General features: G+C 31.4%; 2 protein-coding genes and 1 pseudogene across 2 annotated transcripts; 2 read left to right on the forward strand and 1 right to left on the reverse strand.

The window, feature by feature from the left end:
- Positions 1 to 1,045: 1,045 nt before the first annotated feature.
- Positions 1,046 to 6,329, reverse strand: LOC123890672 (phosphoserine phosphatase, chloroplastic-like). Its single transcript, XM_045940327.1, has 7 exons — positions 5,873 to 6,329; positions 4,841 to 4,973; positions 4,621 to 4,728; positions 3,106 to 3,199; positions 2,265 to 2,414; positions 2,137 to 2,190; positions 1,046 to 1,555 (listed from the first exon to the last, which is right to left on the reverse strand). The coding sequence occupies exons 1-7, from the start codon at positions 6,093 to 6,095 to the stop codon at positions 1,430 to 1,432; spliced, it is 888 nt and encodes a 295-aa protein (XP_045796283.1). The 5' UTR covers positions 6,096 to 6,329; the 3' UTR covers positions 1,046 to 1,429.
- A 5,613-nt stretch (positions 6,330 to 11,942) lies between these two features.
- On the forward strand, positions 11,943 to 13,368 carry LOC123888112 (annotated as a pseudogene).
- A 272-nt stretch (positions 13,369 to 13,640) lies between these two features.
- Positions 13,641 to 16,183, forward strand: LOC123892728 (heavy metal-associated isoprenylated plant protein 21). Its single transcript, XM_045942583.1, has 3 exons — positions 13,641 to 13,791; positions 14,143 to 14,218; positions 15,520 to 16,183. The coding sequence occupies exons 1-3, from the start codon at positions 13,717 to 13,719 to the stop codon at positions 15,810 to 15,812; spliced, it is 444 nt and encodes a 147-aa protein (XP_045798539.1). The 5' UTR covers positions 13,641 to 13,716; the 3' UTR covers positions 15,813 to 16,183.
- Positions 16,184 to 16,319: the final 136 nt, after the last annotated feature.

Consider the following 16,319-nt stretch of genomic DNA (forward strand, 5'->3'; position numbering starts at 1 on the left):
TAAAAGTAGGGACCGTGAAAACATATTTTACCCTAAAAAAATTTAATTTGATCCAATCTAAATTATTGCGGTTTAATTTGGATCGATTTTATAATATCCAAGTTACAATTTTTTTTTTAAAAAAAAACTATTAATATTATAAAAATTTAGGAAAATAATAGATTTGATACAAAATCTTATATATAATAGAAACATATTAAAACATATGAAATGGCAAAAAAAAAAAATTAAAATCAATTAATAATCTGTTAATGTAATAGAGACTTATTTGAACACCCTAGTTATCTAATAAAAATTCAATAAAATAAAATATTCAGTTTTTTTTATTGGTTTGCAGTTTTTATTTAGATCGATTTATATTTGAACATCCCTAGTGAAATAGTATGTATTTTTCCCTACAAAATAGAAACATTCTAAATTAGTCCTTATTATATTTTAGGTTTAAATGCAGTTTTATACCTCTTATTTTAAAATTCAGAATTTTACCCTCTATTTTATAACTTTTTGAATTTTTTCGGTCCTTACAAATTTATATTGCGCATAGTTTTTAGTCTCTAGAGTTGAGGTAACATTTATTTTTGGATACTATTTTATCAATAATTTGCATCTTACATTATCAATAATTTTAGGTTGTTTTGGGGTTGAAATCCAATATCATTAATAGATGAGTACATGATTTCATTTTCTTGCATGTCTATATTGGAATGCATAAGAGACTAAGCATATCTTCAATGCTTAGGAATTGGTTAATAACATTGTGTTTACTAAATGTAACGTAGATATTTATGTCCCTTAACCATTTGTTCTGGGGTTCGGTCTTTAACCTGTGTATAAGAAAAAATATTTGTTGGGAAAAATCAACCATTTATCTCCGCAGTTGTGTGCGGATGATACCTTAGTTTACTGAGAAAATAAAATTAACATGTCTTTGCTACAATTTTTATTCATTCAAAAGTAGAAAAAAATATAGAATAAACTTGGTAGACATAAAAACATTCTCATCGCTTCAATACAGATATAGCAAAAAGCTTTTATGTCTCATAGCTCTACAAACAAAAGGCAATATATAAATTATAGAAAACTTAGGTAATGTTGAAGTGTATTGAAACATACAATACAAATGCAGTGCAAGGGCATTTGCATGAATAAAATAACACTCCAAAGATGAAAAAAATAGAAAATAAAAAAATAAAAAGAAAAGGAAAATAAAAACATTGGTAGAAGAATAAATCTGATCTACCAAAGAAACAAAATCAATGGCATCTATCTATGGCAGAATTTCACATTTATGTTTCCTGCCAATTTTTTCACAAATCCATTCTTTCCTCACACTTCTATGACTCTCTTAATATTATAGAAGGGTAACTTCGAAAAATTGGAAACCTATCACACCCGAGCGAAAAGAAAGGAAAAAAAATAGAGAAAAACGTTACGCCAGTGAATTTATAAGGTCTTGAAAATTGAAAACTAGCCAATCAGCTTTTGCAGCAACGCCTTCTCGAAGTTGAACACCCGCATAGCAAACGAACATGTCAGCGCCACCTGGTCTGCGAGCCTAAATGTGCAGAAAAAAAAATCCAAATTAACACATTTTTATGTTATTCAATAAAACTTAATGATGACGCAACTAATTTGGCTTAAATATCAATAAAAAAGAAAGTTCATTCGTCTATAACAATTTAAGATCACTATTCGTCTTTTTGAGTGAAAATCAAAAGCTGTTTTGTTAGTAGGACAATGCAAAAATATGAAAACAGGCTATCATAAAATAAAATAAATCAGTAATTTTTTTTTTCTTATCCTATCCTACTGGTAACTCAGCTCAAATACAGGATAAGAATTATAACTAGAGAGACAGGATATGATAAGTTTCAGGCATATCCTGCTGTATCACCAAACACTGGATTGCGGCAGGATATGATACAGTTATCTTATCCTATTCTGTCTCTTATCCTGTGCACCAAACGGGCCCTTAGTACTAAATAGCATATTGCAGAACAATCATGATTTACTCAAATTCTGCTAAGCTATAGAGCCAACTATATAACACCTGCTATATAATATTAGTAATAGTAGGTGCTTCATTAAACTCTCAGAATCTAATCTTCGAAACATGAGATATAAGATTTTTCTTACCTCAAAATCAGTTGCACCATCCCCGATCATAGTTAATGCTTTGTACCCATGATCCTGAAATTTTTTATGATCAGCTTTACAAGCGATGTAATAATTAGTTTGAAAACTTAAACAAGGGTATGACAAACCTTCTTGATTTGTTCGACTGCAGTGGCTTTTCCTCCACTCCTTGAAGTATGCTCCTTTTCATCAAATCCCAGAAACTGTCCAGAGCTTCCAAAAAGCAGTTGATTGGCAAAAATGTTCTCTTGTGGAATCCCGAGTATCGAAGCAACAGGCTTCATAAGAAATGTGCTAGTAGTTAGAAAGAAAATGAAGTATCTAATTCATTATCTTGTATGAATAGAGCCAACATGCTTATCAAATGTCGAACGATTTGCCAAAAACTCTTTATGTTGTAGCAATGTAAACTTATGATAAACATTTGATAAAGAAAAAAACCGGAAGATATAGACACCAACAACTAACTTTTGTTCATTGTTTCGCATAATAATTTCAAACTTGCATGGTGGCATAAGAGAGGACAGGAAGTGGCCTAGTTTGAAATTTCAAAATCAAATTTTCACCTTCTAAGTAAGCAGTTTACAATCTTATGTTCATCAAGCCAATCGCATAGATTTAGTCTCTCTTCTGCAGTGTTATCAATCACAAATTGCGAAAAATAGCGTTTTGTTCAAATTCCACTACGGTGTGGTGCTATACCATTTATATTTGACAACACTTGATACTAAATAGTGTATCGCATAACAATAGCGATTTGTTCTACTATGCTATAGCACCACAGTTTGACAACAACACCGCTCTTCTGTGTGAAGTGAGGTGAAAGTAACACTATTCTACTGGTTTTCAAATATTTTTAGAGATAATCTATCCAAATTCACAATAATCTATAACTAAGTAACTACTGATATCCTCTTCTTATTCTGAAATAAATCAGAAAAAAGTAATCAATACAACTATTGTCCATACATTAATCATTTGACGAAAGCCCCCGGAGATCAGATAAACATGCTTGTGATTAGCCTTTAGTTTCTGGATCAACTCTTCAATGCCAGGAGAAAGCCTGCACTTTAAGAAGTTATAAACATTGTTCCAAATATGTCTGAACTCTGAACTACCTAATTCAGGATACAATTGGAGAAACGGTGATGAGAAAGCAGAGAAAAGAAAGCAAACAATTTAGCTTTGGTAATATACTAAAAAAGTAAGAAACCCAGATATATAGTACGATACGGATACAATGCAACACAAATACGGGAATACGGGAAATTCAAAAAAATCAAGATACAACACGACCAATATATGATAATAAGTTTGTAAAGAGATGTTCATTTTGCAAATTGCTTATTAATAGATAAACATATCAATAGTCAATAAGTCAGAACAAGTAGCAAAAGCTTAGTGCATGTTTGAATTGGCGATGAGTCTGGACGAATTACAGTGTGTGATTCTAGTAAAAGCTTGGAGTTTCAACAAAATCATGATGTCACCATGATTTCACCAAACTCATTGCAAATCCATACATGCACTTAGTCACACAGTAGCAACTTAACCATTGATTCAAGACACCCCTTCAAAGTTTTTCCTGGTCTTAACAACGGATAAGTCAATGAATTTAATATTTCACTAGAAATGTAGGGTATCATTTTTCCACACTATTATCAACTTACCAGTATATATTATATTTTTTACCACAGTTAAATTTTCTTTTTTCCACACTATACTCTTTTGATTCTATCACACTAACCCTGCACTTTATCTGGACTAACTGCATCAAACATGGATGAGAACCTCATACAGGCACAGAAAAACTCGGTTTGGTAGACTTATGTACACATTTGGCATCACTTCTCTTCCAAGTATAGGCAGACAACGCACAAATAAATACAGAAACTTTCAAGTACTTTTGCCAGAATGAATTGGCAATGTTTTAACTTTTAACTATTGGATAGATAAGTGAGCCCTACCACATTGAATTATCCAACAACCACGCTAGAATATTGGTAAATTCGCGCTAAATTCTGTCAAAATATTTCCACCTACACAAAGGGAAGACTGGAGGAAACAGTTGTAGTAGTTGATGCCGTGTTACTATAAAGACGTGGGTTTGACGTTAAACCAGTCTATCACAAATTCAAGGTAAGACTGCCTACAATAGATGTAGTGTTGTCAATCGTGCTTACGGTGCTATGCTGTTATTTGACAACATTTTGTAGTAAATCGCGTATCAAAGAATAAAAGTGATTTGTTAAAATTCCACAAGATTGTAGAGCTATATCCACTATTTGACAAACTGAATAAATGCACAAGATAAACCCTTTTGGTTCTGCAAAAATAAAATCTAAACGCAAGAACAATTGAAGTAGGAACTACCAGACCATTTTTTGTTTTGCGAATACGAGTCAAATTGAGTGAAATACTCCTAAGTGTAATCACATTGCTTATTATCAAAATGTCAAATCAGTCAGTCTCAGTCAGTCATACCTTGGTGGCCTTTGCTGAAGAAAATTCTGAAGTTGACCCAAAGAAGGATTGAACAAAGATAATCTAGCAGCCAAAGCTTCCTCAAAAGGAACAGAACCACCCATTGCTCTGTGAAAATTCAACGCTAAAATCAAACATCGTAAAAAAAGTAATACTACGGATATTCAAAAAACATAAACCCTTTTTTTCTAAAAAAGAATGTCCATTTAAAAAATCCAACCTTGCAGTCCATTCTGCAACAGCCTTTCCAGCCCCACAGAATTCAGCAAGCTCGTCAATTCCTTCATCCAGACACACAGTGCTATCGACATCAAAGCATACTGCATCACCATTCTTCCATTGCTCCAAAATTTCTAACCATCATGAAAACAAAACACATCATCATCATTCCAACAAAATATAGAAGCAACTACTAAATTATTATTTTAAATATACAACTATGTACAACTACAAAGATAATTAATCTTTGTCACACTTATTGAAACACCCCCATGATGAAATTCGATAAACCAAAATAAAATATACAGTCTTGATTAGATGTATGTCTAAAACATGTCGACATTGAGGTTTTAAATAAAGGTCCGCAACAATCAAGGCCATAACTAGCGGCGGTCCTAAGGGTGGGCGACATGTACAAGTGTATGGGCTATTGCAGGGTTAACAAAACCTACACATGAGCAGAGAAGTGTGCATCAACCTTGGTCTCGTCGCAGTACTTTTATGAATATTCCAAAATCCAAATTGTATTCAATCGATTGTTATTGTTATGAAATAAAATGTCAAGAGATTGTTTGAGTAAAACAAAAATGTTACAAGGGCACCATTTTATTACGTCATCCAGGGCACTCAAAATCGGCCATGGCCACAACAAAAACAGTTTTTGATGTTATTAAAATTTCAATGCAACCGCGATTGAGGCTACATTGGCCACATTTGATCATAATTCTCCACAAAAAACAAGCTATAAGACATGATCTTTACCACAATTTTAAACCATAGTCGACACTCGACACCATATTGTTAAATGGAAAATGCTAAACAGTACCCGGCGCACTGTTTAAGGAACCAAATATAGTAATATCATATTAAAATTTCCTTTTTTGGTTTCCTTAACCAGTGCCCGGGGCACCGGTTAGCATGACCCTTGTTAAATTTATTTTGAATTAAACATATAAAAATTCAATAACTACAACTACACATTTGAACAGATAAGATAACAAAAAGAAAGAAATATTTGAAGATTTATGTAAACCTTTGGAAGGAAGTGTGTTCTCAAAATGACCAAGTTGGGAGGAATTTCCAACAGCAGCAGCCATAATCAAAGGTGAAAAGTGCTTCTTCTTATTATTCAGTATTCCAATTTGAAATCCCTTTTTGAGATTTGGTTGTGAATGAGAGAGAAAACGAGACTGATGGTGGTTTGTAGTGGGAATAAGACGAAATGGGTTGATCCCATAACTGACCAAAGCTTCCATGTAACTAACTGTAAGGATCTGTGAAGGTTAGTGTGAATATTGTTGTTGTTTGAGAGTGTTGTGATTTGTGAAGTTAACAGATGAAAAAAAAATGAAGAAATGATGATCTTTGACAGTGTTGTGAAACGAGAACAAGAAGGAGAATGTGTGAGAGACAGGGTTGGTCACTAACCAACTAAGCGTGCGACCAATGTTGTTGTAATCCCAAATGAAAAACAGACAAACCATGTTAGTCGTACGGATCCTTAATTGTATCGAAATTTTACGTCAATTATTATCTTTTTTTCCCCCTTATTCATAAAGCAAAAGTCAACAGGGCCTTCAAAGCAAAATTACTGAAATTAAATTTATTTAATGTTATTATTCTCGAAGTAATCTTATTAATTATTCTATTTTTTTCACATGATGTCTCAATACAATTGTAAGGTCATTTTAGGAATTGTAATAGAAATTTTTCATAAAATCAAGATAAAAAAATAGCTTCTTAATAAGTGTGCAAATGAGTATACAATATTTGCTTATAAAAGAGGCCGAAGAGAGTATAGGTGAACTATTATTAATCACACTTCATTTATCATAGTCCAACTCAGTCTATTTTCTTAAAATCGGATGGTTAATAAAAAAAATATAAAAACTCTCTTTGTCTATGGTGTTATGTATAAATAAAGGGTGTGTTTGGTAAGTTCAATAAGCTAGTTTATAGTCTATTGGGATAGTTTATAAGCTTGTTCGAAAAAAATAAATGTGTTTGGTGAAAAGTTTTTTTCATTAGCTTATAACTTTTTTTAAGATGTTATTTCAAGTAGAGTATGAACAGCTTATAACTTATACTCCCTCCAAATTATAAGGGAAATTGGTCAAAGAAAGTTGATGTATTTGGTTAAGAATTTGGACTAAATACATCAACTTTGGTTGACCAATTTTCCCTTATATTTTGGGAAGGAGGGAGTAGTTTTTTTGCAGTTTTTTCCACTTCTACCCACTAAAGAAAAAACTACTCACTATGCATGTCCTTTTATGTCGGATCAAATTCTTGTTAATTGTTTCTCTACTATTTTTCTCGAATCAGTTCGAAGAAACCTAAACTAATTTATTTAATGTCAAGTGTAAACATTATGTAAAGCTTACTATCGACCTGTGACCCGACTTAAAACCAACATAAACGCCAACATATGGAAGCATCCGGTCGGGTGCGGTTGGCTCTCGGGTCACCGATTGTGACAAATCTGTCACGAACATTTGCATGCAGGTGGGTGTGAGTTTCCGAAAATTTATATCTTGATAACTGAAATTGATCGAACAACAATTTAGATGTAAATCATTTTTTTTTCTTCGATTTTGAGTCTCTCTCTCTCTCTCTCTCTCTCTCTATCTCTCATATACTCTTCGCTTTTTTGGTTTTATCTATCTTTGATAAATGAAATAAATGTTATATTTTACAACCATGTATATTACGTTGAATAATGAGGTATAAAATATACTATAAAATTATAGGTCTATTTTAATTTGTACTTCTCATCTAGTTGATCTATTTTTGTCTTTGAATCTACAAATTTCAAACAAAGTAATTACATTTCACCCTCTTTGTTGTTCATTTAATTCTTTTTTTTTTTGTTGTTGTTTTATGTACGAGGTTTTGAATTATTTGAATAATAATAGAACTTTATGGATCAATAGAATTTTAGATTTAGCTAGCAACAAAGTTTGAATATAATCTGTTAAAATCGACTCGTTCTACTTGTCACCCGTATGACCCGACACCCGAACAAACTGAAGATTCGATCGGAGTTTGGTCAAAATTAAGATATTTCATGCGGCTTTTATCGATTTGTCAATTTTCGATCTGAATACACAGCTCTAACATTATGTATCAACTAGTTGTATATCTTGAAATGAATGATGATTCTCATACATTATTAGTTAATGTAAACAAATCAGAAGTCACTACAAAAAACACACCTGATAGCGGCGGTTTTTTAACGGAGGTTTCATTTCACTCCCTTAAATTATGTGAAAACATTAATTTTTGAGGAATGTCTTTGTTAATTTACAGGGGTTTGAAAACCCAGCAATTCAGCGCGGCTCTTTTTCCACAATTTTTCATTTCGCTCCATTTTTTTCATTTCTCTCGATTTTTTTCTCCATCTTTTCTTATTTCATATTCGTCGAGTTCAGATCCATTTCCCCCTCAATCCATTTCCCCTCAAAACCACCACCACCGTCGAGTTCAAATCTAAAAGAATCTCCATCGCGTTCAAAATCTCCAACACCTCCGTCGAGTTGTAGGTTTTATCTTCTTCATCTGTAATTCCTCGATTTGTGAATATGAATCGGTTGAGAAGGGAACGGCACAGCGACTAAAGTGGTGGTGTGCGCGCTACTTTTTTGTCGTCTCTACTATTTGGTTTGTTTCTTCGACTTCACTTCCAACTTCTAGATCTGGTGTTTTGCTCCTATTTTGGCATTGCAATTCTTCGTTTTTCATCTTTTTCATGTGCTGAAATTGTTTGCTTAAACCTAATTTCATGTGTATATCTTTTGCTTAAAGCTAGTATTCATATACACTATATCCGGTCTTAAATAAAATATTAATTGAATAACTAATGTATATAATATTTATTAAAGACTAAATATATTAGTTATTTAGTGAATTAAAAAATAATATTTATTTATAATTTCGCCTTAGGACAATCAACAATGAAAACAACTAATGTGAAATACAAAACTTGAAAGATATGAATATCTGCCTACGAAATGCAACGTGAGAGAGAAGAAAAAGCACAAAATATTTGGAGTCAATAAAGAATTTTGATCCCTTTAGGGCGGTGGTTCCGTTGCATATTGCCTTTATTTCTTTTTCCATCTTTATTAGGGTTCGAAATATATAGCTACTTTACACTTTTGGTGGGTCATCAGAGCATTACAATTTGATTAGGGTTAATTATTTTCTCTAATTGTATAAAATAACTAGACCCTTACCCGTATGATGCACGGGTGTGAACACTGTTTTATACTAAATTAGACACTTGTTATAACAATGCATAGATTAAATTTCATTTTGGTTTGTAAATGAGCATGAGAAAACTAAAAATGTTTTCTATAATAATTGAAAAAGTAAGGTAAATATTTCTAAATTGATATAGTATATATACACTTGTCTGTATATGTCTTGAGAAATGGATTTGTGGAGATAAAAACCATCACAACATTTCACCGAGAAAATGATGAATATCTATGCACCGTTTATATAGCCATATAGGTATAGAGTGCATAAGAATAATTTAAAAATGAATCTGATCAATTTAATAAAATATAAAGAATTTTTAATGCATTAACTATGGAGCATGCATGATGTAAATGTATGAATTTTTTTTTGCAACCGATGGAATATATGTAGTAAAGTGTGGCTCTTTAGTATAAGTTCCTCATGTTTTAATGTGGACAATATGAAAAGTCATCTATATAAATGTAGGTATATGAAAAGTAGATAAAGTCTAGAGATGATAATGATGTAGAGATAAGTGATGTGGCATTGTAAGTGGCTGACGTGGCTAAATGGAAAAAATTCAATTGCTTAAGTGGATTAGGGTTTACATAAATAGTAAGAGAACTATCTAGGAATTATATATATAGATGATGTAATTTTGCAAATTTAATGTTTACTCATGTATATTAATTTTAAGTTGTTTAATGGTTTATAAAGTCATTTTTTAGGTGAACAAGTGAGAAATCCAAAATTTAAACTCAATTCCCTACATTTTCTCATCTTCTCATGTTTATAACATTGACTCATATTTATACAAGTAAAAGAGAATATGCATATTTATACAAGTAGTGTATATTTTCATAAGCTACTTGATGGTAAATGAAGATATAGCTGAAAGCACGAGTTCAGATATGCTCCATTAGCTTATCTTCCGGTTTGTTTCAGTACCTTATCAGATCTGTGACACGTGGCAATTAAGAATTTCAATGTCTGCGATTAAAAATTTCAACTTTTGAAAGCAACATAGAATCACCGTGAGAGGAAATCTGGAAACACAACATCGTTTGAAATGGAAAAGATTATTCAAATCACTCATGAACATGAACCTCCTTTATTTTTTGGATCTGGAAATATGAATTGTGAGTCTGAATCCTCTCATGGACTTCTTTGTTTATTTTGTTGGTATAATTAAGGACAAATATGAAACATTGCTTTAAGTTGTTTAAGATTGCAAATTTGGGTCATTCGTTCTGAATCTTAAGATTGAAATTGAAACCATTTTTTGCTAAAACAATTTACATAATATAATAAAGAAGAAAAAAAGCACTACTGTATTTGTCGGTCGGAATATTGCTGCTCAATCTTGTCGATTTTATGCAAATTTTTTTTTAAGTTGTAATCGATTACAAAGACACAGTGACGACAGCAACTTCCGGAGGTGCGATGGGGCTTCACGGTAGCGGTCAGGCGACAGTGAGTGGGAGAAACTGTGATGGAGAGATTGAGAGGCGTTTTATTTTGACGGAGAAGAAGAAAATTGAGAGAGAAGTACGACGGGTTGTGTGAAAAAAGGAAGAAGAGTATGACTTTCCAACCTAATCTAAACCATTGATTAGTTTATATCCACGTGTCACGGATCTGACAAGGTACTGGAAAAAACTGGAGGATAAGCTAATGGAGGATATCTGAACTCTGAAAGCACATAAACCATTTGATAACGGATGAATTAGATGAAGAGTATTTATAAAGACCCAACCCAATTGATTATTTTCAAACAATCGATAGAATTATAATCAAATTATTTTAAGTAATTGTTAGTTGATTCAGTGATGATTGGCGCTGAATTTAATAGGGAGGATGACAGTTCGATCCCTCACAACTGCGATCGGAAGAGGGCTAAAATCATTTGATGTCAAAACTGACTCTGGATCAAATTAAACTAGTATTGAAAGAAAGAAAAAAAATCAAATTATTTTCAAGTGAATTTTTTTGGAAAGTAATTAAAAGCATACTACTATTACTACCACATGATTGAGTCATCATGACAGCAAACAAAACAACACAAAAAAGCTTTTTATTACCAATCATTTATATTATAAGCTTGTATACACAAGCAAACTCTAAATCCTAATTTGTTTTTCCTGTTTTCCCTCCATTTTATCTTGCAATTTTTATTAAAAAATCATACAATTTTGTCATGACTAGGATTCGAACTTACAACCCTTCAGTACAAGGCAATATTTCCAACCACTATGACAAATATATCAATTGTGATCAAAATTATGTGCAATTATTGATAAGCACCATCAATTTTAAAAGTATATCGTATCAAAATTATTGTTGAGATTTTATATTATTCATCACGAAATATTTTTATGTCTTTCCTGATCAATGGTTTTTTTCTACCGAATCATAAATTTAGAGAATAATTATCATGTGAGATTTGGAAAGTTATTATCACGTGTGATTTGGAAAGTTATATATATACTCTCATACTATAACACCTTCAACAATATTGAAATCTATTAAAAAAAGCATCTTTCACATTTCATTGTCTCATGTAACCTTGCTTATATCACTTTTTAAATTATTTATTATGCAGTTTATTAAATTGTAGTTTTTTAAAATTGGAAAAAGAATTTTGTCAAAAAAAAAATGGAAAAAGAATTGATATTTTTTATAAATACCCTTTATTTTTACGTTAATGTATCCAAACATAAATCAATTCTGTTTAACTCACTTTTAACCAAAATCAAATCTATCAAACTCAGTTCAGCTAAATCAATTTTTTTTGCAATACAACCAAACACAACCATAGTCATGTCACTAATCACATTCATTATTTTGATTTTAACATTGCAGATTTAATATTAACTGATGATCAATTAATACAATATGTACTAGCAGATATTGAAATGATGTTACGTAGTTGTGGGAATAGTTTAAAAGATTATCCTCCAATGCCTAGAGCAGACACATCATTAGTTCCTGATATACAAAATAGTTTAATACACGACGAATTGAATTATAACAGATAAGCATTAGCTGAGGAACATGTTAGATTAATGTCAACTATGACTTCAGAGCAACGTAAAGTATATGACACAATCATGACAAGAGTTAAGGAAAACAAACCTGATGTGTTTTTTCTTTATGGTTATGGCGGTACAGGGAAGACATTTATCTGGAGGGCCATGTCAGCCGCATTATGCTCAAAATGTGAGATAGTTTTTAACAGTTTCCTCAAGTGGGATCGCTGCATTGCTTATACCTAGCGGTAGAACAACACATTCAAGGTTTTGTATTCCTCTAAATGTTGACGAGTTTTCAACATGTACCATAGTTCCTAAAAGCCCTTTGGCGCTATTAATACAAAAAGCAAAGCTCATTATATGGGATGAAGCATCAATGATGCACAAACACTGTTTCGAAGCTGTTGATTGAACTTTAAAAAATATTCTCAAGTCTGTTGATGAAAAAAATAAACACATTCCCTTCGGTGGGAAAATTGTTGTTTTTGGCGGAGATTTTAGACAAATTTTATCAGTAATACCCAAAGGTACAAGGCCAGAAGTTGTTCATGTTACTATTAGTTCTTCGGTTCTTTGGAATTTTTGTGAAGTTTTAACATTGAGTAAAAACATGAGGCTTCTCGGTGGTGCTTCGAGTGCAGACGTTGAACAAAGAAGATTGTTTTTTGAATGAGTTTTTGGGTGTTGGCGATGGAGAAATTGGAGATGACAACGAAGATGATTTAGAACTTGACATTCCATCAGATTTATTGATTTCAAATTCAGGTGATCCTCTTGCTTCTATCGTTGAAAGCACTTATGCCCAACTTTTACAAAACATGAACGATATAACATATTTCCAAAATAGAGCTATACTAGCTCCTAAAAATTCAATAGTCGACACAATAAATGATTATATGTTGGATTTAATTCCTGATGAAGAAAAAACATATTTGAGTTATGATACTCCACTCACACAAAATGTAGACGGTCAAACAGTGGACGATATTCATACCCTCGAATTTTGAACACGATTTCTACGTCGGGACTTCCAAATCACAAGTTGAGACTTAAAGTTGGAGTTCGAGTTATGCTATTAAGGAATTTGAATAAAAAATTAGGATTATGCAATAGAACAAGATTTATTATTATGAGATTGGGAAAACGTGCTCTTGAAGAAAAAATTATTTCAGGAAGTAATATTGGTGATCAGGTTTTCATACATAGATTTTCTCTGACACCATCTGACGTGGGAATTCCTTTTAAATTTCAACGGAGACGACCCGTGCACCGCACGGGTCGATGTTCTAGTTTTATATATAATAATATTCAGATTTTAAACGATTCTTCAAAAAGATTAAACCCCAAAAGTTTTAAAGTAGTGTTACCCATCCTTCGTTTTCCTTCACCACTAATTAAACTTATATGGGCATATTATATGTCAACTTCAAATATTTCTTTTTTGTTATTATATTAAAGTTAATTTTCTAGACACTCCTTTTTGAACCTCCCTCATGTAAAATGAATCTTTTGAGTTTCCTATATAAATAAACACCATGCTCCATTTGTTTTGTGTCATTCTTCTTTCTCTCTATGTTAGATTTGTAGAAAGTTTGGAATAGAAATGGGTGCACTTTATTTCTTGATCTCCAACTTTTGCACTAAACCTAGTACAAAAGCCAAACGCAAACCAATGCAGGTATACATTCAATTCCTTCAACCAAATAACAATTTTCCTTTTCCTTAATGCATGTTTATTTAGATTTACTATGAGTTTGATAAAATAACAACGAATTTCTAAAACACCTCAAAATATTGATTGTATATTCGTACTAGGGATATATGTCTTGAATTTCTAAAACACCTCATTATTTTAAAATAAAAATAAAATGTTAAAAACTACTACAAAAGATTTTTGTCAACTATGTTTCCTTCATAATCTAAAGAGGCTTTTTTTTTTTCTTCATAAATCTTTGTTATTCCATTCCTCTAGCCATTATTACTTTCATTATTCATTTCTCACATGAGTTGGTCTTTGTTTGTTGTCTAGACAGTTGAGATCAAAGTCAAAATGGATTGTGATGGGTGTGAACGAAGAGTCAGAAATTCAGTGGCTACAATGAAAGGTTTCAAGTTCCATAACTAATTCTCAAAAGCTTTTATTCCATCTCTTTTTTTTTTTTTTTTTTTATAATATTATTTATTCCATCTCCATTGAACCTAGCTATATAGTTCAATATAGAACATTTTTATTTCCAGTTTAATTTTGCTACACATTTGGTGTGAATATACTTTCACTTTCAACAAATCACAACATATGTGTAAATTTTTGTAAAAAAAAATAACATGTAAAAATCTAGAAGTAATTATATAATAAAAGACAAACATTTTTAATAATCTAACGGTAACAATTGATTGACAGTGTAAAATATAATAGTACATAACACTTACAATGAAAAAGAATTTATATATTTTACATTATCTTTTTAATTTGGTAATAATATAAAGGTTATTTCCAACCTATAATAATAGAGAACAAAGAATATCAATTCCTACATTTGGAGTCAAGGCTACTTGCATCTAGTTATTTTTAATTTATTACATATATAGACTTTAGACTTTGTTCCTCTTGAATTAAGAATATTTATTTTTGTTTTTATTTCTTATATAGGCTTATTTTAATTTATATATAAAACTTTTTTTTTTTATCTATTTCATGTCTACAAGAAATAGTGAAAAAACTTTTTTGGAAGCTATGATATGCCTAATGAAAGTGTGGCACGTTGTAAGCTGTGTGACCATTGTGGAAGATTGATTAAAAGTTAAAGTGACAAACTTTTATTCACAACATTATTGGGTCCATTTCTTTCCTTTATATCTTTTCAGATCAGAATTTTTTTTATGGTTAATTCCTTTATTTTTGTCTAACTCAATTCTACTTCTTTTGGAAGCTATTATTCCACAGTACTCACTTATTGACCAATGACAAGTTTTTAGTATTCACTACTCTTCTCTACAAAAATTATACTAACTTTATTCTGACACTAATTCGTTTCTTATTTTTTCTCTTAACTTTTATTTAACTTTATTATTTTTTCTCTTAACTTATTTTTCCAAAATAAGGAAAAAACTAATCATACATGTCAAGGAATCTATATTCATGTAGGACACATTTTTCTTCTTCAAAATATGCATGATTATCCATACTCAATTTATCTGTTTATAAGCAAACATAACAAAAGAAAAATGAACAACCAAAATGCATGTCTTAAAACAAAAATCGCATATTTTGCAGGGGTAAAAAACTATTTACCCAATAATTGAGGAAACACAACTCACAAAAGCGCCTATACCGAGCAATATTTATCATTTTTTTTTTTCAAATTTTACAATAAGGTTAATGATGATTATCATGCATGTTTTGCAGGAGTGAAATCAGTGGAGATAAACAGAAAGCAAAGCAAGGTAACAGTGAATGGTTTTGTTGATCCAAACAAGGTGTTGAAAAGAGTAAGAGATACTGGGAAAAAGAGAGCTGAATTTTGGCCTTATGTTCCACAACATGTGGTAACCTATCCTCATGCCCCAGGAATCTATGATAAAAGGGCACCAGCAGGCCATGTAAAAAATGTGCAAACATTTCCAGCATCTATTGATACAGAAGAGAAACTTATGTCCTATTTCAGTGAAGACAATGTTAATGCATGTTCCATCATGTAACAACAAATCTACTACATCACAAGAATCACTTCTATAAAAATTTGAATTATAACACTTTTTTTTTTGTCGAGTGGCCTATTGGTTAAAATTTCACTTTTGTAAGGTGAATAAGTAAGAGTATCAGAGTTTGAACCCCGATCCCTGCATATTACATGTCATGTTCCTACCAACAGATCAACTATGCTCAGGGTGGACAACACAGAAATATGTTTTTAATTTTGTGTATTGAATTTTGTTGCTTAGTATTAGAGTCAAAAATTAAGTCTAATACAAGTGGTTGGTGCGCATTGTGTGTTACTATTGTAAACCCTGAAGTGCCGAGTTCAATTTCTACTCATATAAAAAAGGCAAAAAATTTAGAATTTAGAGAACAATTTCTTCTTTTCTTTAGTTTTCATTTAGATTAGTAAATTCAAATTTTTCTTGTATCTTGTTGTCGATGAATAATCAATTATATTAAGCAACTTTTTCATTGAACTTTTGTTGCTTTTTCTAGCTAGTGTGAAT

The sequence above is a fragment of the Trifolium pratense genome, linkage group LG6 (assembly GCF_020283565.1).
Source record: "Trifolium pratense cultivar HEN17-A07 linkage group LG6, ARS_RC_1.1, whole genome shotgun sequence".
Taxonomy (NCBI): domain Eukaryota; kingdom Viridiplantae; phylum Streptophyta; class Magnoliopsida; order Fabales; family Fabaceae; genus Trifolium; species Trifolium pratense.